This window comes from Castor canadensis, chromosome 9 (assembly GCF_047511655.1).
Source record: "Castor canadensis chromosome 9, mCasCan1.hap1v2, whole genome shotgun sequence".
Lineage (NCBI taxonomy): Eukaryota > Metazoa > Chordata > Mammalia > Rodentia > Castoridae > Castor > Castor canadensis.
In genome coordinates, this window is record NC_133394.1 from 9,037,379 (window position 1) to 9,064,490 (window position 27,112).

General features: G+C 47.1%; 2 protein-coding genes across 11 annotated transcripts in view; one reads left to right on the forward strand and one right to left on the reverse strand.

Moving 5' to 3' along the window:
• Window positions 1–1,549: 1,549 nt before the first annotated feature.
• Window positions 1,550–20,211, forward strand: Noct (nocturnin). Its single transcript, XM_074041185.1, has 3 exons — window positions 1,550–1,783; window positions 16,942–17,211; window positions 18,302–20,211. Exons 1-3 carry the CDS (start codon window positions 1,594–1,596, stop codon window positions 19,135–19,137), a joined length of 1,296 nt encoding a protein of 431 aa, XP_073897286.1. The 5' UTR covers window positions 1,550–1,593; the 3' UTR covers window positions 19,138–20,211.
• The window catches only part of Elf2 (E74 like ETS transcription factor 2), a 93,901-nt gene continuing 83,370 nt past the window's right edge, over window positions 16,582–27,112 (reverse strand). For all 10 annotated transcript variants that reach the window (XM_020171490.2, XM_020171487.2, XM_074041181.1 and 7 more), the window contains one exon: window positions 16,582–27,056. In XM_020171490.2, the coding sequence (XP_020027079.1) occupies window positions 26,432–27,056 (625 nt within the window). In that variant the 3' untranslated portion in view covers window positions 16,582–26,431. The remainder of the gene's footprint in view (window positions 27,057–27,112) is intronic.

Here is a 27,112-nt window from a genome sequence, read left to right on the forward strand (position 1 = left end):
TGCTGCCTGAGATTACAGGAAAGCTTCACTACCTCACCCAGGTGTCATCACCTTTTGTTTCACCTAATGACTCAGGTATGACTGTTTCATAGATAAGGAAACCCAGATGGCCAAGGAGCTGTCTCCCAGGAGTTGTGTGAACTGACTCATCCACACCATCTGGATGTTAGATATATAACCCAGGTCAGGAAAATATTTTGAATATCCTTGGTGATGAAAGGCTTCCAAAACCAGAAGACAAAGGCATCAGCAAAACCATGGGGAAGTCAACAGAACATACTTCTGTTTATAAGTCAGAGAGCAATAGTCTTCTCCCCCAATATTGCATCTCCTGCGCATCTACCGGAGATATTTCTTCCCAACCAGTCTTTTTGAAGTCCAATCAACCCAGTGCAGATTTAGAGTATCTCTGATCTTGATTGGTCTCCTTTCTCCTGCCTTTTCCCTACCAGAGACACGTGATATCCAATTAAAGCACAGCCCTGACAATATTCTTGCCTGCTGAAAATACAAGGCTCACCTCCACCTACCAACCTAGGTCTAGTATAAGCTCTGCCTCCCACTACATCTTCTTAGCGTCCACCTTCCATCATTGGGGGCATTTCCCCCCCAAACACAGCCAGGGCTTTTCTGTTTATCTGCTTTCTTCATGTATGAATTGCCCTCTGTCCCCCCAATACCACAGGTGTAAATTTCAGACCTCCACATAGGGCCCTATTTCAAATATCAATCCTTCTAATAAACCTTCTACAGATCCCGGACCTCTTGTAACCTCTGTCACCAATCTTGTGGCATTGATCATAATCTACCTTGTAGCGCTTTATGGTCTAATTTCTGCTGTCACCTTCTGTCTCGTGGCCCTGAGGAAAGGGACATTTCTTGTAGCCACCACCACCCTAGCACGTGGTCAGTGCTTTATCATGGTTAATTTTAACGCAAAACACCCCGTCCAAAGGCAGGCGGCGGCGGACGCCCTTTGCTGTGTTCTGACAGACACGCGTACGCGCACACGGCTGCCTGTTCCACTCGGACACACACGTGTCCCCTGGGCCACGGCCCTGGAACTGTCTCGGGATTCCCAGCCTGTGGGTGCTTCCATTGCAGCGAGCGGCAGGGGACGCTGGCTTCTTTGAAGCCGCTCCAATGGATACCTGTCACTTTAGCTCTCCTACAGCTACCACCTCATGTAAAGTCTTTGCTCCGCCTTTCTTTTGAACTAGGGCTGCCCGGGGTGCGGGGGCCCCAGCCTGGCCGCGCCGGGGTGCGGCCCCGCGGATCCCCCTCCCGGCCCCACTTGGTATCGCCCGCTTTGTCAGCCCGGCCTCGCCGGGTTGCCTTCCTGTTCTCGCCAGCCGGCCGCACAGTCCGCCGCCGCCGCCGCCGCCGTCGCATCTCTCTGCCCGTCTCCATCTCGGCTGCCCGGGACTTTTCCCCGGGCCCTGGGCGGGGTGAGAAAGGAGCCCGAGGGCGCCGGCCCGGAGGCCCCGACGGTCCCCTCGCCTCGCCTCCCGTCGCGTCGCGTCGCCGGCCGGCGCCAGGCTCCCTCCTCCCGCGCGCGAAGCGGCCGCGGCGGTTGTGGCGGCGGCGCCCGGCATGTATCAGAGCCCGCGGCGGCTCTGCTCCGCCCTGCTGCAGAGGGACGTCCCCGGCCTGCGCCGCCTGCCAGCTCCCGGGCCGCGCCGCCAGTCGTCCCCGCCGGCGGCCGCCGCACGGCCCGCGTCCCCCCGACTCCTGGCGGCGGCCTCGGTGGCCTCGGGCGCCGCGAGCTCGTGTCCCCGAACAGGTGAGTGAGTGCGCGGCGGTTCCCGCGGACGCGATGGATGGGGACCGGGCTGCCAGCCGCTCCGCCCGCGGCGCCCCCCTTCCCTCTCTGCCCCCCGTTTGCGCTCCGCCTTTGCATTGCCGTTCCTGGCGCTGGCAGCACGTCTGCCGAGGATCTCAGCTGTCGCCAGGCTCCCGCCTGGCCCTGGTGCACCTGAAGATCCGCCCTCCGAGGACACGCCGAGGATCTGTAGCTTACGCGCTCCCCTCCGCCATGCGGGGGCTCGAACTCAGCACCCAGCTCTCATGCTTTTCATTGCACGAACCGCCTAAAGCCATTTTTAGGCGATAGAATCTAAAGTGGTGCTTACTTGATCGTGTGGCCCGCATGGCCTAGATGTTCTGGATTTTCTTCAAGTCATGGTAATGATGGTACATGTTGACTCGTTTTACGTGTATTTGGATGCTTTGGGGCCTTCCACCCTTTTTTTTTTTTTTTTTTTTGGCAGCACTGGGGTTTGAACTCAGGGTCTCACGCTTGCTAGGCAGGTGTTCTTACCGCTTGAGCCAGTCCACCAGCTCTTTGTGTGTGTGTGATGAGTTTTTTCGAGATAGGGTCTGTTGCCCCGGTCTGGTTTGGAACTCTGATCCTCCTGATCTCTGTCTCCTGAGTAGCTGGGATTACAGGCGTGAGCCACCGGCGCCCGCCTGTATTGGGTACTTTGGAGATAAAGTCTTGCAAGCCCCTTGTACGGGGCTGGCTTTGAACGCCAGTCTTCCTGATCTCTGCCTCCTGAGTAGCTGGGATTACAGGCGTGAGCCTCCAGAGCCTTCCACTCTTAATACTTATGTCATTTCTGGGTCCTGTGTACCTGAGTTATCTTACAAAACTGAACCTTCCGTTCACCAAGAGCCAATTTTACCAAGGCATCATCATTATAACTTATTTTTTTGGTAGCGCTGAAGTTTGAAGTCAGGCCTCATGCTTGCTAGGCAGGCACTGTACTGCCTGAGCCATTTCTCCAGCCCAGTAGCCGTTTTTTATATCCATCTTATACTTTGGGTTTCCCTTCTTTGCCACCTCTTTTCTACCTGGGGACACAATTCTACAATCACAAAGTACTTACAAAGAGTAGGTTTAATGTGGCTTTTCTTAACAAGTTATCACCTAGCTGTGATTGAAGCCAAGACTTTAAACTCTAATCACATTATTACTGGATATATTTTTTTCAATTAGGATGTTAAAGCCTGGCCTGGTGGGCCTATCTGTAATTCCAGAATTTGGAGGCTGAGGTAGGAGGCCAGCCTGGGCGACATAGTGAGGCTGTCTGGAAAAAAGAAGGTGTTGAACTACTTACTGGAGAGTCTAAACTCCATATTCTTTCAAAACAGTGAACTTGAAAGGTACCTTTTTCCCCCCTCCAGTTCTATAGGGATTTGGCCTATAGAAATGTTAGGAAAGGTACAACCAATAACTGTTATAATTGCAAATTTTCAAGAGGAACCTTGTTAAGTTTTAAAGTGAAATTATTATTTATTTGTTTGTTTTTTTTTGGGTGTCACTGGGGTTTGAACTCAGGGTCTCATTCTTGCTATGCAGGAGCTCTTACCACTGGAGCCACTCTATCAGGTCTTTTTTGTGATGTGTTTTCTCAAGAACTATTTGCCTCAGGCTGGCTTTTACCTTGATCCTCCGTCTCTGCCTCCCAAGTAGCTAGGATTATAGGACCATCAGTGCCTGGAAAATTTTTTAAAGAAAATCAGTGATGTCACATCTACCAGCTCATGTTAAATTTCCTCCAAGGCCCTCAGGCCCGTTTGGTCAGTGGGTTCATCGTGGGAATACAAGTAGCTGAGTTCATTGAGGAGTAGTGGCCAGTTCAGAGCAGCAGAGCATTTGGAGTTGTGATGATCTCCCTCTGGGTTTGGAGATAAAGGAATTGAAGGACTTGGGGTGGGAGGAGTTCAGTGGTAAGAGTGTGGGCTTGGTGAGCACCAGGCCCTGCACCAAAAGAAAAGAAGTTGGAGGAGTTTGATGGTACTTAAACTATGGTAGACAGTTATTACAAAGCCTAGTAGTAGCTTTCCTGCTCCTGCAGCTCCACTTAAGTTGTGCACTCCTCGGCTCATCCATCGCTTGATCACAACTTCATTCGGAAAGATCTTGACAATGGCACTGTAGGTGCCTTACAGGAAGTAAAAGAAGTTTGTCACCCAGAGCCTACTGCTCATGGACAGATTTAGATACTCTAAAAATCTGTTTAATAACGAGTTGAAGCACATGCTGTTCTGTCACAGTTAACAGATTAGTGAATAGCACAAGGGTGCTGAGAGGGAGATGTAAGAACCTCAACCAATATTAGGTGTTTTGGTTTTTTTTGAAAAAAAAAATGCAGATTCTTGGATTTCCCCCTGTACATCTATTAGATCACGATGATTAATGGTGAGCTGGCAGAGGGGCTCAAGCAGTAAAGAATGCCTTCCTAGCAAGCATGAGGCCCTGAGTTCAAACCCCAGTGTCACCAAAAAATAAAAAGTAAAAAGATGGTTAATGGTGGGCCCCCAATTCTACATCAGAAGCAAAATTAACCCCAGATTTTATTTACTTATTTTGTGGTATATGCTTGGTAGGCAGGCCCTCTACCACTCAAGCCATTCCGCCAGCCCAGTTTCATGTTGGGTATTTTTCAAGATAGGATCTCATGAAGTATTTGCCTGGGCTGGTTTTGAACCGTGATCCTCCTGATCTCTGCCTCCTGAGTAGCTAGGACTACAGGTGTGAGCCACAGGATGTCTGACTGGCAGATTATTCTTAAGTGCTCTGAAGTTGGAACATGGGTACTCATAATATGAGACAGACCTTGAAGGAGTTGAAAGCTGCCCTCACCCCCAGACACTCTTGTAAGGGGAAGTAGTGAGTCCCAATAGTTGGCTTCCTTAACTCTTGCCCCTTGGCACTTGGGAGTATCCAGTGGTAGGTTGTTAGGATTTAGAGGGGGCCTTGGAGATGATCTCACCAGCTTGCTTCCTTTTCTCAAGTGAGGATAGCAGCTCCCATAAAGAGCCCACAGTTGCCACAGTTACTGTGCAGGCTGAAATGCAGTTGGGAGTCATCTGTGGGCTTATAAATGCCATCCTGCTCCCTCCTCCTCAGATACTGAACAGTTGGCTGGATTACTTCTCACCACTGGAACATGTTGCTTTTTTCTTGGTACAATTTAAAGGCAAATACAAGCTCAGTTGAGGAGGCGGCTTTATTTAGTAGGTCTCTTAACTATGTGAGTAAGCTGCTTATGAGAGAGAAGAAATGGGAAAGCTTGTAATTATGAAGCTTCTGCAAAATAAACGGCTTTCCTTGTGGGAGAGCTAAGATACCATTTGCCTGTAACATACAGTGGTGACAGCCAAATACAACAAACCATTGGGGGCTTTTGTGTTAATAACCACACCTCCAAAATCACAGTCAACACACATAAGCACATTTGCAAAGCATTTGCTCTTGCTTGCTGTTTCTTACATCACCTAGAAAAGGCAAATAAGAGAAATTGATAGCAATAGGTCCACAAGCTTTATTGAATAGCACTACACTTAAAGACCAAATATTACTTTGGTTCACGTGACTAAGCTGAGAAGTCAGTGAGGCTGGATTTGTTGGAAAAACCATTTGCTTTGTGTAGGTGGACCGGGAGAGGGAACCTTGGAAGGGAGACAGTGCCTGGAAGAAGGCACAGGTGTGGGAGAAGTGGAAGACATTTTCGTAGAAGAGGAAGTGCTGGGAACTTGTTACAAGGCAGATTTCTGGTCATCCCACTGTCTACTTGAATCAGTGTCCTGGGAGAAGCCTTGTACTGTTTATGTTTAACAAGTGCCCTGGGTGATTCTGAGGTTTGTTTTTTTTTTTTTGGAGGAACTGGGTTTGGACTCAGGACTTCACGCTTGCAAAGCACCTGTAGTCCATTTTGCTTTAGTTATTTTGCAGACTGGGGGAGGGGGGTTTTCTCAAACTACTTGCCTGCAACCTCCATCCTCCTGATCTCAGCCTCCCAAGTAGCTAGGATTACAGGTGTGAGTTTGGGGTATGCTGTGAGTTCTGCCCTTCTTTCCAAAGGTGCTTCCATGGAGAATCCTGGAAGAGGTGCTGAGGTCTTTGAGTGTGGGCCCATTTGCCTCAACAAAGACAGGGTTTAGAATGGAAGGGACTGGCATATTTATGGAAGTTTAGTGAGAAGAAACTTGAGATTGACATTGTAATGGAAGTGTATCCATCTGATTGCTTGCACAACTTACAGAGTAGGTGGATGTATGTAATTGAGGTATCTATGGTGTTTTGTAAGAGAGAAAGGCAGTTATCTTCTGCTGTCTTGAAGGAGCAGCAGGAAGGGAAGAGACTTTGAAGCCTCCATATTTGCTATTAGGAGTTTTCCTGACTGATCAGGTGGCCTTGTAGCCACCTAAATAGTTATTATCATACTTCAGTAACTACATAGAAATGTGCAGGGTGATGTGCCAGGGTGCTTGGCCCCATTCAAGCCCACAGTTTTTATTTTATTTTTTATGTCGTGCATGCTAGACAGTTGTTCTACCACTGAGCTACATCTCTAGTCCTTGGATTTACTATTATTCTTAGAATAGGGGAAATTCTTAGAGAAGACCACAAGTGAAAACCGTAGCTGTCTCTGGGAGAATCCATCTCCAAAATAACCAGAGCAGAATGGACTGGAGGCTCAAGCAGTAGAGCACCTGCTTTGCAAGCACGAAGCCCTGAGTTCAAACCCCACCCCACAAAAAAAAAAGAGAGAGAAACAAAGAAAATTAGCACTTTTTTTCTCCTTCCACTATTGAGAAATGGCTGGGGTCCTGCTCAGATCTTCTGAAGTTAGTGTCTGTAAGTGGAGCCTGAGCAGGTGGACTCTACCTGTTGACTCCTTTCCCTTCCCTGCAGCACTGGGGTTTGACTCAGAGCCTCACACTTGCTAGGCGGGCACTCTACCACTTGAGTCATTTCACCAGCCCATAATATTCTTTCTTTAAATGTTTTGGCTTTTTGAGACGGTATCTTACTATGTAGTTCAGGCTGGCCTAGAACTCACAATCCCACCTCAGCCACCCGAGTGCTGTGACTGCAGGCATGTACCACCAAGGCCAGCTCTTTAAAAAAATTATTTTTTTTTTGTCATGGGGTTTGAACTCAGGGCCTTGTGCTTGCTAGGCAGGGGCTTTACCGCTTGAGTCATGCCCCCAGCCCTTTTTGTTTTATGTATTTTGTGACTAAGATCTTGTGTACATGCCCAGGCTGGAACACCATCCTCCTGTTTTGTTTTGTTTTTTTTTCAGTACTGCGGCTTGAACTTAGGGCCTATGCCTTGAGCCATTCCAGCAGCCCTTTTTTTGTGAGGAGTTTTTTGAGGTAGGGTCTTGTAAACTATTTGCCCAGGCTGACTGCGAACGGCGGTCCTCTTGATCTCTGCCTCCTGAGTACCTAGGACTACAGGTGTGAGCGCCTGGTGCCCGGCTCTATTTATGTTTCTTATGTAGCTGGGATGGTAGGTATGCACCACACTCAACTTTTACTGATTGAAGATGGGGTGTTGCCAACTTCCCGCTAGGGGTGGCCTCAAACTGCCATCCTCCTGAACTCCATCTGCCGAGTAACTAGCGTTACAGGTGTGAGCCACGGTGCCTGCCTAAAAAATTTTTGAATACGGGTACTTTATTCCTGGAAGGATAAGTAAATATATGTTCTATTTTGTTATCATGATCTAGAACTAACAGGCCTGGAGACCTATTAATTACGTATAAGGTTATAGATTCCCGTTTTAAAAGTGAGCACTAGGCATAGAGATGTGAAACAGTTGACAGTTTTACTTTACATTTTAAAGAAGTTTTGTATACTCTTACACAGACCTTAATTACTCAAACAAGGCTCTGGAAATTTGTATATGAAAATAGTTTTCACCTTTTTTTTTGCGGTGCTGGGTTTACTCAGGGCCTATACCTTGAGCCACTCCACCAGCCCTTTTTTGTGAAGGATTTTTTTTCGAGATAAGAGTCTTGCAAACTATTTGCCTGGGCTGACTTGGAGCCTGCATCTTCCTGATCTCTGCCTCCTTAGTAGCTAGGATTACAGGCGTGACTCACCAGCACCTGGCTTCACCCATTTTTAAGTGACCAAAATCTTTCATTGGCTTTATGATGTCTATATAAACAGACTGCAATTTGATTTTAATGAAATGTAGAGCACAGGGCTAGGAGCCTAGCTCATGGGGCCCTCAGTTCAATCCCCAGTACCTCAAAAAATAAAGAAAAAATTTGGAGCATAGGTTGGCAGACTTTTTGTAAAAAGCCAGCTGGTGAATATTTTAGGCTTCTCAGGCCATATGTTGCAGCTCCTCAGCCCTGCAGTTGTAGTGTGAGAGCAGCTGTAGACAGTACAATATCTAAATTTATTTATGGACACTGAAATTTGAATTTCATGTCCTTTACACAGCCATGAAATATTACTGTTAGATGGTTTTCCAGCCATTTTCAAATGTAAAAGAAAGTCTTTCTTAGCTCAGTGTCAGATAAAGACAGGGTGCTGGCCAGAGTTGAGTTATAGTTTGTGGACTCTGATGCAAAGAGAGCGCTGTGCCTTTATTTCAGCACAATGTTCCTTTTCGCTTCCGTATTTCCATTATAACCCTAACAACAGGTCGTTGTCCTGAGTAACTCATGTCCTCACTGATGCTAGGAGTGGGGCAGCACCAGGCTCTGGCTTGTGCTTTTTCACATCTCTTCCAAGCTTTTATTCTGGAAAATCCCAGCCTGTGGGAACAATGGGCCAGCCAACAAACATTTGAGCACCCTGCAAGTGGGTTAGCTAAGCAGTGAGTGAGTGTGTGTGTGTGTGTGTGAGAGAGAGAGAGAGAGAGAGAGAGTGTGTGTGTGTGAGAGAGAGGATTTCTTCTTCCTTAGGGGTATTTTCTAAATAAGTCTGTCCTAAATGAACCAAGCCTTGTATGCACATATGAATAATAAAAGAAAAATGAAAAAAAAATAATAAGTCTGTCCTAACTGAAGGTAAGCTCAACCTTTTCTGGAAAAGGTTGATATTCTTGTCTATCTAGTCTGTGACTGCTGCCTGGCAAAGACATGTTGCTTGGATTGTCACACTGTGTCTAGGTGCTTGTATTTTTAGACATGTTAGGTTGAGAGTCATGACCTTCACTTGATATCTCTGGTAATGCCGTGCAGGTCACGACACTTTGTACACTTTGTGCAGCAGCACGAGTGTGCTGTAAAGGCAGTGACGTCAACAGATGGATGAGGTGGAACTTGACCTCGTCTGTTCCTGGCATGAGAATAGGCTGTTGTGGGTGCCCAGCCAGCTGTTCTGCAGGTGCCAGCACAGTTGGCTACGCTGATGAGCAGCAGGCCGGGGTGTGGGCACCTTTCTTCAGGGCCAGACCCGTGCAATCTCTTAACCTGGTATCCACGTCTGTAAAGTGGTATGTAGAACACTTGCTTGGCAGGATTGTCACAAAGATCATGGAGGCAGTCTGGCATGCTGTCTACAGTGGTAATAACCCAGTTCACTAAAAGTAAGAAAATAACATTTAGCTGCTCACTTAAATAGCTAGGTCCATCTAACCTAAGTCAGTCCTCACAGAAACTAAACAGATGCCAATTATTCCCAAATGAAGCCGAGGCATGGAAGGTAAATGATTTGTGTAATATCTTCCTAGTAAACAGTGGAGCCAGGACTTGCAACCAGGCAGCCTCACTTGGCCATGCTTTGGAGGCCCTCTTGCCTCAGAAGTGCAGCCTGAACTTGAGCACAGTAGAAATTCTAGCCATCAGCTCCCATGCTCCTTTGCTATGTCCTCCCACATTGATGCTTAATAAGAGATTTGGAGACTGGTCACAGACCAAAATATTTGACCCTCACCACAAAATGTCTTCGTGACTTGGCACTTGGAGTGTCGCTAGGGCCCATAAGTTCCTCACTGCACACAGTTTATTGAGAAGGGCCTCACTCACTCACAGTTGCACCTTCCAGGGACACAACCCACTGGTAAGTTTGGTTCTCTAGCTGGTGGGTCCCACAAAATTACAGGAAGATAGACATACATTTAATAGTGACTCAGGCCAAGTCACTCCTGTAATCTTAACTACTCAGGAGGCAGCGATCAGGAGGATCGAGGTTCGAAGCCAGCCCAGGAAATAGTTCGCACTACCCTATCTTGAAAATACCTAACACAAAAAGGGATGGTGGAGTGGTTCAGCGTGTCGGCGACAAACCCAGTACCCACCCCCCAAAAACGAGAAAAAAGTGACTTAGGAGAGGTCAGTACCTCTCCTAAAAATCGTGTTAGAAGCCCCAGGGTTCTTGAGGGTAACAGGTAACAAGTAAAGGTGCTCTCTGCCAATGTAAGACAGCCCTGTCAGTGTGCCACAGTGTTCCTGGCATGTGGCTGTTACTTGCCATCCTTTTACTAGCATTTTAAAAGTTATTAATAATTTTTTTTGTCATGCTGGGATCAAACCGGGAGCCAGGCACATGCTAGGCAAGCACTCTGCTAGTGAGCTACACCTCTAGCCCTGTTGGCGAACATTTTTTAAGGTGCTGAACTGGGCACTGGTGAACTTTGTGCCTGTCTCTGCCCTTGTGGTGCTTGAGAGTCTCATGAGGGAAGGACCAGGATTGGAGTTCAAATGTCCCAAGGTAACCTCAGCAAGAGAAGCAGGTGAGGTGTAAGAAAAGGTCACTGAAGTATGAGCCATAGACCTGGGCGTGGGGAAACTAAGGAAGTATGTCAATGAGTGTTCACTAGTCAGCATTCAAGCTGTCTTATTATCTGTGAATTTCCACTCAGAAGCCTTCACTTTCTGCGTGGTGTAACACATGGCCAGCAGGTGGCAGCATTGGCTTGCCGTTTCTCTCAAGCCCTTGTGGCCTTGTCCTCCACAGTTCTGGTACAGTGTGTGCTTGATCCCTCATGGTTTCCTGGGTCCCGGGAAACCGGTCAGCTTCTGCAGCTTCCCAGGTGCGGACCCAAGATAATCCTGGCTTTTGCTTACTTTTGGCTTTTAGCCATTGTTTTTGCTGAAGCTCAAACTAATTGTGAGAAAAATCATTCACAGATCAAATGGTTGGCCAAAGCCTAGAAAAAGCAATTGCTGCGTAGCTGGGGGAGCGCTACCCAGATGTCTTCTGTGATTTCTAAGCGCTCTCAGGACTGCTTGGAACCATCGGCCCAGTCAGTTTGGTCCCAGTTGTTGGGACGTGTTGTCCAGTGATCTAACTAGTGATGTGGAGGTGTCTTATTTTCTCTCACAGTCAGCACTCACAGGAGCTTGTGTTGTGACCTAGGTTGATAGGGCTGGGGGTGTACAGCTTAATGGCAGAATGCTCGCCCAGCATATGCAAGCCCCCAGGCTCCGTCTCTTACTCTGAAGGAAGAAAATTTAGGGGTAAAGTGCACAGTGGGAGACCGAGGCAGGAGGCCATCCTGGGCAACATAGCAAGACACAGCCAGCTCAAAGGAAGAAACATTAGATATTTGGAGTCTCTACATGTCTGCGTCCAGTCTCTTTATTAAATATGTCTTTTAGATGTACACTAAAGTTGCTTTTCTTGCCAGGAGATTGCCTTGTGTTCCTTGGGGCCGGCTGTCCTAACTTAAAAGATGATCATTGTACAATGGAAATTTTCACTCTGATTCTCTGGGCGCCTTTACATCCCTAACTGTTCAGGGCTGGCCAGCTGGTTCTCCAGTGTACCAATTTTACAACTTTGTAAGATTAAAACAACTGAAGCTTTCCTTCGTGTTAAGCTGACACAGGAGCTTAGGTGAGATTCTAAAACTTCCTTTCACCTTTGACTTTGAATCATATAATTCCAGGAATATAAGATACACAGCTGCTAAGTGTTTATTTTTAATTCAAACAAGAAATTGGCAGAGTATGCTTTTTTCCCCTCACTTCACGAATTTTCGTGTCTTCCTTGTGCAAGGGCCATGCTGACCTAGTTTTATCATGTGCTGCAGAGGGAGCCCAGAGTATGCTTTTAATTAATTAATCAATTAATTTTAAAAAGCCAATGAAAGCAGTGTCACCTGCCTGTGTCTCAGCCCTTGACACTCTCTTTAAGGACTTAGCAGTGGGCTGGGGTGTGCCTCAGTGGTACAGAGCTTCCCTAGCATGTGCAAGGCCCTGGGCTCAAGGGTTTCCGTGCCCAGCACCACGCACCCCGCAAGTGTGACAGTCTGTATTCCGTGGCCCACAGTCAGCTGTAATATTCAGGTGATGACTCAAACGTTGTTTTCTTCCTAGATGTTCATATCCTCTTTCTTTCTGATAGAAGGAAGAACAGTTTTGCTAAAATTACAATGGGCCTCCTTGAAGTCAGGGACTAGTGAAGGGTTTTAACTCTGAGTTACTTTTCTACCTGCAGTCTCTCCCTCCCTTCCCTTCCTCCCTCCCTTCCTCCCTTCCTTCCTTTCTTCTTTTCTTCCATCTCTCCATCTCTCCATTAGCTTTATTAAGTGTAATTTACTGTCCGTAAAATAATCCATGACAATTCAATACCTTTTATCTATTTTTGTGAGACTGGGGTTTGAACTCAGGGCTTCACACTTGCAAAGCAGGTGCCCCACTGCTTGAGCCACACTTCAGTCCATTTTGCTCTGGTTATTTTGGAGATGAGGCCTCCGACTGCAGTCCTCCCCATCTCTGCCTGTCAAGTCCCTAGGTTACAGGGTGAGCCACTGTGCCCGGCTTCAGTACCTTGTAGTTATTTCAGCTGTGGAGCCATTGCTGCAATGCACTTTGGGAGCATTTCTGTCTGCTCCAATTCCCTCCAGCCCAGGTGCAGTTAAGCTGTGCTCCCCTTCTCAGCCCTAGGCCACCACCAGCTTCTGCTTCGCTCACTTAGCGTGATGCTTTTGAAGCCCATGGTGTCTCATTTCCTTGCTTTTTATTGTTTTTTACTGTTTTTTTGTTTTTTTCGTGAGGGAGATGGATGTATTCTCTTCACTCACCAGTAATGCTCACTGAGTTTCTATAGGGGGGCATTATGGGTAATGCTGTGGTGAATGGCTCTGTGCCAGGCTTGGGATACATATATTTTCATTTTTCTTGAATGGATTCTTGAGAGTGAAATTATTGGGTCATGTGCTAAGTTGATGTTACAGTTTCAAAGTACTGCCAAACTGTTCAAAATGACCCCCATTTTACATTCCTACCCGCAGTAGATGAAAGTGCCATCTGCTGTGTCCTCATAGATTCTTGATGTGCTCTGTCTTTTTGGTCATGGTCATTTTAGTAGAGGTATGGTGTGTCTCCTTATGGTTTTAATCTGCATTTCCTCAGTAACTAATAATACTGAGCATCTATCCATGTACTCATTGGCTACTCTGTTGTCTTTGGTAAAAGGTCCTTTTAAGTCTTGGCCCAGGCACCCCCCCCCACACACACCTTTTTTCTTTGTCTAGTGGGGTTTGAACTCAGGGCCTTATGCTTGCTAGGTGGGCACTCTACCACTTGAGCCATTGTGCCAGCCACCCTCACCCAGTTTAAACTGGATTGTTTGTCTTATTATTACCAAGGTGTACTAGTAGAAGTCCTTTATAAGATATATAATTTGTATTTTTTCCCAATCTGATGCTTGTCTTTTCATGTCCTTAGTGTCTTGGGGTTTTTTGAGACAGTGCCTCACTGTGTGGTCCAAGATGACCTGGAACTCACTATGTAGTTCAGAGTGGCCTTGAACTCCTGGTCCTCCCTCTGTAGCCTTCCTAGTGGTGGAATTACAGGTGTGCACCACCATGCCCTTCCTTAAGTCAACTTTTTTATATTGAAATAACTTTGTATCTACAGAAAAAATTATAAAGGCAGTACAGAGTTCTCACATACTGTTACTCACTTTCTCCTGATGTTAACATTTACATTACTGAGTATATTTGTCAGATCTGAGAAACTAACAGAGGCATGTAACTTTGTGTGTGTGCGTGTGTGTGTGACTGGGGTTTGGATTCAGGACCTTGTGCTTGTAAAGCTGGCACTTTTTAGACTTGAGCCACATCTCCAGTCCATTTTTCTCTGGTTATTTTAGAGGTGTGTATGTGGGGGGGTGGGGGGGGAAGTCATGCGAACTACTTCCCGGGGTTGGCCTCGAACTGTGATCCTCCAAGCTCTCAGCCTTCCAAGTGGCTAGGTTTACAGGTGTGAGCTACCAGCACCCAGCCTAGACACCTAAGTATTACCTGAACTGCAGCGTTCATCCTGATCTCACTAGTTTCCCCACTAATGTCCTCTTTCTGCCCCAGGATCCAGTTCAGGACAGCACATTGCATTCTAACATCATCTCAGTCTGACAGTCTCTCAGTCTTTGTTTTTCAAGACATTGACAGCTTTAAGGAACACTGGTCAGGTATTTTGTAGGAATGAGTCTGAAGTAAGCTTTTCTGATGCCTTTGGCATGGTTAGGATAGAGAGGAAGTCCAGAGGTAAAGTGACCTTCTCATCACATCAGGGGTACATGCTAACATGACTTGGTCACCTGTGATAATTAGTTTGATCATCTGGTGAAAATAAGTTTTGCCAGGGCTTTCCCCATAAATCATGTGGAATCTGTAAAGGTTTGTCTCCCCTCTACTTCCAGCCCCATTATTCATCGTTTATTTTACACGTTGGATTCTAAGCTGATATTTTATTCTACTCTAGTTGTCCCAGCTTTGGCCATTGAACTCTTTCATGTTGGTTTTTTGTCTCTGGCTCACCTTTATTTTCCCTGCTGTCATTTCTCCAAAGAGCCTAGACTGCATTTGTTTGGTTGGTTGGTTTTGAGAATGGCATTAGAAACCAAGAGCTGGATGTGTTTGTCCTGCTGGGGTCCATTGCTTCTTGGTCCTCTCAGGAAATACGGGTCTGTGTGTACGTGTGTGTGTGGTGTTGGGGTTTGAACTCAGGACCTCAGTTGCAAGGCAGGTGCTCTACCACTTGAGCCACTCAGTGCCACACCCAACCCTTTTAGTTTTTGAAACATGGTCTTGCTGTGTAGCACAGCCTGGCCTGAAACTCAGGGTCCTCCTGCCTTAGCCTCTGGGCACTGGGAGTACTGGTGTGTGTACACCACCACACCTGGCCCGCAGCCCTGCTCTAGACTTCAGTAGTCTCCATGAATAAAAACTGCTCAGTTTGTTGTATGCCATTGGTCAGTGTCGAGCACTGAAATGACTGGTTGAATCTGTCAAAGTTTTAGTGACTGGGGAGAGAATATCCCAGTAGCACACAGGCATGGTAGAAAGCTGAATTACCTTGCTACTGTGTTTCTCTCGTTTTTAAGCAAAATTTCCTCACAGTAACTTCTCTTCTGTGTCTTACTTCTTCCTCTCCCTACGACTCCACAAAAAATAAGCAATGGCTGAGAACGGCACCAGGTTTCCCATGATGCTGAGTTCAGCTCTGTTCTGTCTTGTCTTCCTGGAACCATGAGGTGCACTGGACGCAGGCGCACTCCCTCCTGGAGGAACCTCTGCCTTGTCTGCACGGCCCCTCCTGTCCTCCTTGTCCATCACCCCCACTGTGCCTGTGTGCACTGGCATCTCCACGGGCTTCTTTCCACCTGGCACCTCACTCCTGAATGGCAGGTGTATCTGATTGCCAAAAATGGCAAGTCTTCCTGACCATGGTTACCTTCTACTCTAGTTGCTTAGCCAGAAGTCTTGGAGACCTTCTGTCACAAACCACATCCAAGTCCACAGAAGTTACTGGCTCCAATGTGAGATTTACGCAACCACAGTCACTGCTACACTGTCTCGTCTACGTTATCTTAACACACTCCAGTGCATGTCCTGTCTGCCCTTGTTTCCTTTCCCTGTGGCAAAGCTGATTTTAAGACATCAGCCAATAAAGATATTTTAAAGCGTAAATCAGGTAATTGCTCCTGCTTGGACTTCTCCAATGTTTCTTGACTCAGATGAAGGACCCAGTCCTCAGAATGGCCTTCAGGATGGCCCTGCACCACCTTACTCACCTGTCTTCCTGTGTACTCTGTTCAGGCCACAAACTTAAAGTAGGTATCCTCTCAGCTTGTGTGCTGGCTGGTCCCTCTCCCCGGAGTGTTCTTCCACTGGCTCTCCATTAGGCTCACTTCCTTACCTCTCTAGGTGTCTGCTCATATGCCATCTTGTGCTGAGGCCCCCTTAACCACATCACAGAGAAACCAGCAACTCTCTCCCCACAGGGAGCGTTGCCTGCCCACCTTCCTCTCTCTCTTTCTCCATATGACATCACCATGTGATAAATTCTCCCCTGCTAGAACATAAGCTCCAGGAGGGCAGGCTCTTGTCTGTTTTGTTCACTGTTTGTCTCCAGGAGGCTGGAGTAGTATCTGTCACATGGTGAACACTGAAACATATTTTTTTAAAAATGAATGCCCTTACTAGAGGAGTGGCTCAAGTGGTAAAAGCCCTGAGTTCAAACCCTAATCTCACCAAAAAAAAAAAAAAAAAAGAATTCCCATTTGTGTGCACACGTGTACACCTGATGAGGGTGGCTACGTAGGATAGACTGAGTGCGTAGTGTGGAGTCAGTCACACATCACTGTCGCCCATCTGTCCTGTTTCTGTGACGTCTTTCTGGATACTTTGAACCTTCCTAATTGTTCCGCCTTTACTACACCTTGGCCTGTTCTCAATAATCAACACTCAACTTTCTCTCGTTGAGTCATGAGAATTAACCTTTCCCTAAACACTGCTTGCTAGCACTCATGCCATGGTTTGCAGTGCCCTTCCCAGAGCTGAGGGGATGGCAGATAGGAATGTAAAATGAGCGTACCTGCTGAGAGATCGTCCCCGGGCCGTGGGAGCAGGACCACATTAGTTTAAGGAGACTGGAGTTTTGCCAGTGCCAGTCCTGCTCGCTGAGAGCTGCGCAGAGGAGGTGCCCGGTGAAGACAGGCTGCGCACCGAGTGCGGGACGAGTGGGAAGGCCTTCCAGGCCCAGTCGGGCTCTGTGCTCCCAGCTTATGCTCGCCGTGCCACGGGCCGATTCCTGGAGCCCGGCGCCGCAAGTTCCCTGGCGTTTCACTCTGCAGCGGGGTTCTTCTGTGAGATCCGGAGGGAGGAGACGCCCTTCATCATCGGCCCTGGAAGAGGGGCTGGGGAGGCCGGGCTGACGGTGCCGCTTGCCCCGCAGGGTGCTCCATGGGAAGCGGGACGAGCAGACTCTACAGCGCCCTCGCCAAGTCACTCAGCAGCAGCGCGGCCGCTCAGCACCCGGAGTACTTGGTGGCCCCTGACGCAGAACACCTGGAGCCCATTGATCCCAAAGAACTTCTCGAGGAATGCAGAGCTGTCCTTCACACCCGGCCGCCCCGCTTCCAGAGGGACTTTGTGGATCTGAGGACGGACTGCCCCACTCGCCACCCACCCATTAGGGTCATGCAGTGGAACATCCTTGCTCAAGGTATGCACGCTGCCTGTGCGCATGCGCCGTGACGTCTGCCTCGGCGCATGCGCGGCGCGCTGGCGCCCTCTGCAGGAAGAGGCGGGCGGACGGGCTGTGGAAGGGTGGGTGACCTCCCCCAAACCAGCTGCCCCCAGCTTCCGTCTGCAGCACCAACATAGCATTTGCAGGGAATGACGGCTCTGAGTGGAGTTAGTCTAGGTGGGGTTTGTTTTGTTTTGTTTTTGAGGCACTGGGCTTTGAACTTAGGACCACCAGCCCGTTTTTTGTGATGGGTTTTTCAAGATAGGGTGACATGCACTATTTACCGGGGCTGGCTTCAAACCTCAATCCTCCTGATCTCGGCTCCTGAGTAGCTAGGATTACAAGCGTGAGTCCCGGGCGCCCAGCTGAGTCTAGATATTTCCGAGGTTAGGTTCTCATCTACACTCATCTGTATAACTTAAGACCAAGAAAAGTTGCTTCAGTTCTCTGTTCATCAGTGTATCTGTGGCAGGGCAGTCTGCTTTCCTAGGCCTGCTGAAGTAAAGAGCAGATCTTCTCCAGTGCCATCAGTCTTCTGTAGCATTGCCTTTGTGTGGCAGTTGAAATTTTAAGAAAAAGAAGCAAGTGCCTCTTCTGTATGCATGTGTGTATTTCCTGAAAAAGAAGGGAATACTCTAACTTGCCAGTCTTTGCTTCTTTCGTTTTTCCAGGAGTTCACTCATAGGTGGGAAAAGCTGCCTGCTTAAAATAGACCCCATTCAGCCGGATTTATACATAGTCAGTTCACACGCTGTATTACAGTCTAGTCAAACTAGCACTTAGAGTTAAATATACTTATTTGCATTGACATAGTGTAGATCCCTGGAACTGCAAAGAGCAGCTACTAAGCAAAGCTCTTGTGTCCTGGAGTATAGTCCCGTGAAGTAGTTTTGCTACAGAAGCAACCAGTTGCCTGCTTCATCCAAACAATGGGAGGTATTTCGTTTGGGCGGGTAGCGCAGGGCATCCCGAGTCTTGTGTGGGCAGTATCCGCGGAGACCCCCAGGTTCTTTGAAGTCCTGGTCTCTGGTAACTGACCGCTGGCTGGCTGGCTTTCTCTTTTCAGCTCTTGGGGAAGGCAAAGACAACTTTGTGCAGTGCCCTGTGGAGGCCCTCAAGTGGGAAGAGAGGAAGTGTCTCATCTTAGAAGAAATCCTGGCCTACCAGCCCGATGTCTTGTGCCTCCAAGAGGTGGACCACTACTTCGACACCTTCCAACCACTGCTCAGTAGATTGGGCTATCAGGGCACGTTTTGTCCCAAGCCCTGGTCACCTTGTCTGGACGTCGAGCACAACAATGGGCCAGATGGCTGTGCCTTATTTTTCCTCCAAAACCGATTCAAGCTCATCAACAGTGCCAGTATCAGGCTGACAGCCATGACACTGAAAACCAACCAGGTGGCCATTGCACAGACCCTGGAGTGTAGTGAGTCCGGCCGGCAGTTCTGCATCGCAGTCACCCACTTAAAAGCTCGCACTGGCTGGGAGCGGTTCCGATCGGCTCAGGGCTGTGACCTTCTGCAGAACCTGCAGAGCATCACGCAAGGAGCCAAGATCCCCTTGATCGTCTGTGGGGACTTCAACGCCGAGCCCACGGAGGAGGTCTACAAACACTTTGCTTCCTCCAGCCTCAACCTGAACAGCGCCTACAAGCTGCTGAGTGCCGATGGGCAGTCAGAGCCGCCGTACACCACGTGGAAGATCCGGACCTCGGGGGAGTGCAGGCACACCCTGGACTACATCTGGTACTCCAAGCACGCACTGAGCGTCAGGTCCGCCCTGGATTTGCTCACCGAAGAGCAGATCGGCCCCAACCGGCTCCCATCCTTCCATTACCCTTCAGACCACCTGTCTCTCGTGTGCGACTTCAGCTTCAACGAGGAGCCGCATGGACTTCTATAAATGCTTCTGGCCTTTCAGTCCAGAAGTCTTAACCAGGGATGTTTGGGGAACTGAAACGGGGTAGGAAGTCGCCAGGGGACGGATTGATTCCCAGTCTCTGCACTTCCCGCTCAGTGTTCCGGCAGGCCCTGGAAAAGACCCGCTAGCCCACAAACCTCCTCAGTTCAAACCTGTGGCGACAAACGTGGCTGCACTCCACTTTTGACTTTGTCATTCCCTTCCCTTGTGTTGCACCACCAACCCCATGCAAGGGCAGTAAACGGGGCTTGTTCGGAAGCCTTTTCAGCGTGCAAATGCTTGAGTCCTTCATAATTAACAAGAAATACACAGGGACAATTCTGTAGACAGCATTTCAAGTTATTTATTTGTGGGTTTTTTAAATGTCAATGAAATACGCATGGCAATATTTATTTTTATATATTCATGTAAAATTAAGTAAATTACAGCATTAAGCACATTTTAGAACCATGCAGAAACACAAGATACAAAGTAACTTATAGTAATTTTCTTAAATTTTTACAAGGTTTTCATTTGGTGGAGGAGCTAGTTAGCCTGGAGGCGTCTCTGTTGTGTTAAGTGTCAGCCTCCCTGACAGGCCCTTCGTAAGTAGTCCTGGTGCCTCCGTGTTCTCCGTTGTTTCTTGAAGAGTCCAGGTAGCTTTCAGTTATTTAAACAACACTTACTTTTCTTGATTTAATCACTGGGTACCGTTCCTGTTGGACTAATGTCAGGATGCATTTGGTTACTCAGTGTCATCATTTGTACTTTTCACGGTAGGAGCTGTTACGTGAAGTGGCCAAGAAAATCAGTGGGACTTTCCTTTTAGAGATGGGATTCTAAAATAACCTGTCATGGATGCCATGGGAACTTCCTGATAGATGATGGGTTCAAAACATCTGGAAGGAAGAATGATGTGAACAAGTTGAAAAGGTAGCCTGGAGTTCTCTTCCATCAGAAGTAAAGGTGGGAACAATAGTATGTGAAGCCTCTTCCAAACAAAATAACCTACTGGTGATACGTATTTTAATGTATGATTGTAAATATTAAAGATTAATAAATGGTCTTTTAAAGCTAGTGCCTTACCTTTTTTTTTGGGGGGGGTGGGGGGGACGGGACTGGTGTTTAAACTCAGCTTCGTGCTTGCAAAGCAGGTGTCCAGAGTTCCTTTTGCTCTGGTTATCTTGGAGATGGGGTCCTGATCGCAGCCTCCTAAGTAGCTAGGATTACACGGGTAAGCAGTCAACACCCAGCTTATTTTTAATGTGATTAAAATAAGTTGGCCAGGTGTGGGGTGGGCACACCACTAATCCCAGCGCCCTTCATGGTGGAGGCAGGATTTGTAAATTCAAAATCAGACTGTGCTACATACCAAGTTCCAGTATGGGCTCCATAGTGACACTCTTGTCTTAAAAGCAAATAAAAACAAGGTAAATAGGAACGTCGTAAAAGGTGACTGCAGATTTGAACGGGATGAGCAGTGTGGAGTTTTGCTTCCTGTCATTTCAGCAGCTTCCATTCTATGTGGTAGTACTAATGACTGCATCACTACTACTCTTGCAAGGCATAGTGGTGCACATCTTTAATCCCAGCACCGAAGAGGCAAACAGAGGATCATGAGTTTGAGGCCAGTCTGGACGACCAAGACCAAAACCAAAAAAAAAAAAAAAAAAAAAAAACTATGAAAAAAATGACTCAATTCATAGGCAAAGGTTCAAAAGGTCCAATTATTTGAGTAAGGTGACAGCTAAGGATTTTAATCCAGGTCTGCCTTGACTGCTGAGTGCTAGTGGCCTTGAATGAACACAGCTGGGAAGGCTTAGGAGGGGGAATACTGTGTACACAAGAACGTAAGCGGAAAAAAGAGCTGAAAACTACTTCCGTGGGAGGGAGGGAGGGACAGAGCAATATGGTGGAGGGGCGAGTTCAAGTTCGACACAGCTGCCACTGCAAGAGCCTTTGCAAATGCCACAGTGCCCCCACCCAGCTCAACGAGAACATCTGAAAAACGAACACAGATGGGGAGAAAAGTGGATTTGTAGGGGAGCAAAAACTTCAGTAGATGAAAAAAATGGTCAAACATCAAAATGGCAAAGGCCTGAACTTACAAAATGAAGGGAGAAAAGCCACATGTCAAAGGACACACACTCGGTGACACAGCTGTGACCCTCAAGCTCCATCTCTTAGGGCCTTGGCCCTCATCCGTCATTACACCTACCTTCCTCACCTCAGGTTTGTGACATGTCTACAAATTAAAATTTGCCAGGCGCTGGCGACTCACGCCTGTAATCCTCACTACTCAGGAGGCAGAGATCAGGAGAACAAAGGTTCAAGGCCAACCTGGGCAAACGGTTCACAAGGAACTATCTCAAAAACCCATCACAAAAAGAAGAGCTGGTCGAGTGGCTCAAGGTATAGGCCCCGAGTTCAAACCCCACACCGCAATAAAAACAATACATCTGTACGTCACTGAATGATAATGCCTAAAGTTCAAAACAAGAAAGGAACAGCTTTCTACTTTGTGTCTTTGTATTTTGCTAAAAGCACACCTGTTCTTAGCCAGAGAGCAACCCTTGAACTTGAAAGGGCAGCACCAGGTGTTAAGAGAAATTTAATCGCAAAATAGCTTTATGGGCTGATGGAATGGCAAGAAATTGTGCGCCCCCCACACCCACACACAAATCCTGGCAGAGGTGGGCAGTCCCACTTTGCTTTGCAAAGCAGAAATCTGCCTTCGACTGACACTACCCACACCCTGGGTGTCCAGACATGCAGGGCGCTGCTTCCCATGCCAGGCTGCCAAGCCGTTCAGAAGCCAGGCGATGCCAACCAGCATGGCTGATGGCACACAGATTTACTTCTGAAAACAAGCCGTGAACTTTACAGCCACACCTCATTCTGAACAAGTGTGGCTGTTTCTAGCTTGACCTTAATCCACACCTTGCCCTCATGTGAGTTGGCCATTTTTAAAACTAAAATCTTTAACGAGAAACAGGACCCTATTAAACGTACTTCAAACCCAGATTCCGCCTGGGAGGCCGTTCAGAAGTATTCTGGAGGACGGCATTTCTGCCATTTGTGTGGCACTTCCCAAAGAAGTTTCTCAGAAGGGACAAGGTTCAGAAAGTTCCCAGAAGCCGGTGCTGGGTGTTCAGCTGCACCCCCTGCAGCGAGCGTTTCAAAGGTTTGGAGGCGGAGGCTGAGAGGGCGGATAGTCTTGTACCATCAGGGCGGCTTCAGCGGGTACTGTACCAGGGTTTAGGTTTTAATTAGGGGCGAGTCACAACCACAGAGGACTTGCAGGGGAAAGTTGCTTTTGTAACCAGGACTCCCCAAAACCATGTGCTCTGTGGTGCCTTCCTAAGGACAGCAGGGGACTTAAAAGGAGCATAGGATATTTGAGAATAACCCCAAGGGCAAGCTTTTGCCTTTGGAAAGAAGCTAACCTTTGAACACGGCCAGTGCACACACCTGAGTGAAGGAGGCAGGGTCGCCACTGGACAGCCTGGCTTGTTCTGGGGCCTGTCTGCTTTGCCCCCCCACTGCGTGGTCCTGCTGCTTGGGGCCCCCATTCCCACTCCTCACCCTTGACCTCACCCAGGAGAGCACCACCCCCACCCAGAAAGGCGTCCAAGCCACTTATGGTTTTGTTCTGATGTCCTCACCTCCAAATGTAGGTGCAGGAAAGAGGTGTCCGGGGAGGTGCCAGAGATCATTGGGCCTAAAGCCCAGAGATGTCCGAAGGCACAGAGGGTAGGGGAGGCAGGCACAGACTAAACCTCTTTAGGTGTTACCTTACCCTGTAAGGCTTTTATCTTCAGGGCCAGGCCACTGAATCTAAAGCAGTCTTGGTGTGAGGGATTTTTTGGTGGGACTGGGGCTTGAACTCAGGGCTTCACACCTGCCAGGCAAGCCCTCTACCACTCGAGCCACTCCTCCAGACTAAATGTGCATTTTACAAAGCTCTTGGCTAGTACAGAGACTGCACTAGAGGGCGCCTTGGGGAGACTGCAGTACAGACAGACTGAGGGGAAAGGAGGCACTCACAAGGTAGGTGCTATCAGCAGGACCCAGGAATGAATAGATATGAAGGAGTCTAGAATGCCCTCCCCCAACACGTATACACATATACTCCAGGTTTCAGCTGGCATTAGTTATGGGCTGCTGGTATTGACATTCAGCCAAAATAAAGATTTTAGAAGAGTTTAATATAGGCCAGGCATGGTGGCTCACACCTGTAATTCTGGCTACTCAAGAGGCAGAGGGAGGGAGGATTCCAGTGGTACAAGGCTATAATTCCAGCTACACAGGAGGTAAAGGTAACAAGATCTCGGTCCTGCCTGGGGCAAAAGCACAAGACCCTATCTGAAAAATACCTAAAGCAAAAAACAAAAAAAGGCTGGGAGCACAGTTCAAGTGGTATAGCACTTACCTAGCAAGTGCAAGGCTCTGAGTTCAAACCGCAGTACTGGTGTGGGGGTGGGGAGAAATCACCTAAGGATTAAAGGGACAGACTGACTATAGTTTAAAGGCCTGCCTAGGCAGGAAAATGCAGTGGCACTGAGGCCTGGTTACATGGCTTTTCCTCAATATACTGGACACAAAAAGCAAATGTAAGTCACTGATTTAAAAGCAATAGTTCAAGGATAGGTGGAGGGCACACCAGTGCTAACTGAAACACTGATCAGTAGACATTGTCACACATGCTTCCACACTTAACCGTGAGATGCATCTATTCTAAAAAGGACACAGAATGTTCTGAGTGGTCAGAACCAATGAGTAGCACTTTAAGGGGAAGCATCACTTAAAACTTAGGTACCTTTAAGCTGCTGTCACAGCAGGTAACACAGTCTCCTGCGAAATGTTACCAAAACCTGCAAATGCTGGATCTGGATGTCTCAGCAGTGCAGCTTTTGGGAAGGGGTGCAGGCAGGCATAAGAAACAGTCTGCCCTAAAGGAATGTTATAGAAGACATGGCAAAACAAAAAAGACGGATTTTGAAAGCTGAAATGCTTATTTAAGGAAATGTTTCCAAAAGGAGTTGGAATTTGAGATTTACTCCCAAATATTTTAAGAATCAAGTTTTTTCTTGAGGTATTTGTCTAAAATTACCAATAGGGCCAGGTGCTGGTGGCAGAGATCAGGAGGATCATGGTTTAAGGCCAGCCTCCGGCAAATAGTTGGTAAGATTTGATCTCCAAAATAACCCAAAAATGGACTGGAGGTGTGGCTCAAGCAGTAGAGCACTGGCTTTGCACTTGCAAACCCAGTACCACCCCAAAAAGATTTAAATTAAAAAACAGGACTGGCGGAGTGACTCAAGTGATAGAGAACGCCTGCCGAGCAAGCATGAGGCCTGAGTTCAAAACCTGGTGCTGCCAAAAAAAGAAAAAAAAATTAGTAATATTTAAAATAAAAAGGGAACCCCTATAAAATCTATGTCAATCTAAATAGTGTTGAATCAGATGCACAATGATAGGCCAAAAAATACTAAGCATCAGTTCATCTAAACGTCTAAAAATCAGACACCCTTTTCTTTGTAGTGGACAAAAACATTACAAGTAGAATGATAGAACTGAGTTGTGTGTGAAATCAGGTAATTCTTGTACACCTTTTGACACCTCATTTTCTTAAATCTGTGGAAGGGCTAGAGGATTATTTCTTACCCTCAAAAGGTCTCATGGAGAAACAAATTTTTTTTTTTGGCAGCACTGGGGTTTGAACTCAGGGCCTCATGCTTGCTAGGCAGGTGCTCTCTCTACCACTTGAGCCATTCCGCCAGCCCAAATGGTCAGATTTGAATTTTTTTTTTTTCTTGCTGTGCTTGGAGTAAGAACCCAGGGCCTTGTGCACTGCCAGTAAAGAGCTGCACCCCAGCCCTGAAATGTCTTATGTGTATAAATTAAGTGTGACCAGGTTCGACGTGGTTAAGTAGACCACTGCAGTTAATGACAACAAGTAGAAAGAGGCAAGCAGATATTCACCAAGTACTGACAACATAGCATGGAACAGAAGTAGCACTTTACCACGCAGTAGTTGGGAAGAAAACTAGGACTTGTATTGCTCATTTAAAACAACATCTCTATTTCGGCTTCTGAATTGTTAAAAACATCACCAGAGACTGAAACACGAGATAGAAATTTCATTTCTATATTTCAGAAAACCTACTTGAATACACTTTGAAACAAGAGTACAACAAAATAGAATATGCTTCAAATGTTGAATATACAAACTATTATAGTTCAAATCTGAACACTGGTACTTTCCCTCTTAAACTTCAACTAAAAAAGAAAGGAAGAAAGAAAAGGAAGGAAGGAAAGGCAGAAAAAAGAATAAGAAAACAAACAGCAGGCATTAGAGCTACCTGACAAAAATCCATGCTGAATCTGAACTTCCAAGAACAGTGGAACTGAAACTGATGTGTCCGCACAGGTGCCAGGGCTGAGTGAGTGACACGGTGTGTTACAGCAAAAGGCCGACTGTTAATTTGTCCACAATTAAGAAACCGACAGACTTAAACTATAAAATGTTCCATGTAAATTCTATTAACAATACTGTGCTAGGTACAAGATTTTTAAAAGTTTTCTTTTAATAAAAAAGCTTTACACAAACAAGCCATTAGCTTATTTCAAGAAAGAAAACCAAAAATTAGTCTAAGGCCTTTGTTTTAAATCAGCTTAAGCTATATGGTATATATGTATATACACATACACACACATATCTGTATGTGTGTGTATGTACATATATATATATATATATAAAAACTCACACTAGATTTTTTGCTATCCTCTCTGAAGCTTTTGGATCCGTTCCTCAGTTCACATTCTATAATACCTATATTAGCAGTCTTCACATAGCACCAGTTAAGTGAGCACTGTGCGAACACAGTAATAATTGCTGGTTTGCATATAAAATGCATCAAATATTTCAATTTGTAACAATGACACCACCCATCCCAGTCCTCCCCACTGAAAACTGTCACCTCCTACAGGTGGCTTGTTAGTGTTCCGGGTCTTAGTGTAACCTGACAGTGTAGTGAGCCGCTTGGTCCCTCTCAAGTCTCTCTCCTCTTGATGAGTCAAGTCGCTTCCTCTGTAGGAGGCGGTTTCTGTCAGCATCTCCACGTGCAGTTCATTTCCCACTGAAACATGGGACAGGTAATTTATTTCCAGTAAGTCTGATTGCTTCTTTTATGCATTAAAAACATTTTAAAGTCTTCCTCTGACTTTCTCCATGAATTCCCTTGCCATGTTACGTCAGTATACCAACAGTCTGAAGTCCAAGGTGAAGGCGTGTTCATTTCTCACATGTCACCAGCCCTTCGGTTTTCATAGTCACAGGAAGGGCAATGGCTGAGGGTGCACTGACCACTACTACGTGGGTCACTGTCTTATTCCCATCTGCTGGCTTGTCCTCTACCAGCTGCAAGGTTTTCACATCCTGTTCCTGCTTTCTCGCCACTGCTTCTGATTTGGCATCAGGCCCTTTTATGACTGCACTGATGACCCGAGGAGGGGTCTGACCAGACGCCTGTTGAGCAGGCACCGACAGTCTCATGACAGGGGCACCGTGCGCTATTGACACAGGGGTAAGTGCTCTCACGGCCAGCGGGGTTCCAACAATGTTAATGCTTCCCGACCCCGCCAGGTTGGACTTTGTCTGCAGGTGACACTGTGCGAGCTGGGTGGCTGGGATGGTGATGATTTTGGCAGGCTGCATGGTAATTCTGTCCCCGTTTTCAGCGGAGGCTGGCGTCACAGCAGGGATTGTCTGAATGACTACCTTTGGAGAGGCTGCAGTTGTGGGGCTAGTGGTGGTCATTAATGAGGCACCTGCATTTACGGACTGAACTGCCACGGTTGAAATCTTCTGACCCAAGGATGTCATCACAACAGGTACCTGCATTGCCACACGAACTGTCCTAGTAGATTAAATAGAAAGAGGTGATTATATTTTATCCTAAATTAGAATATGAGT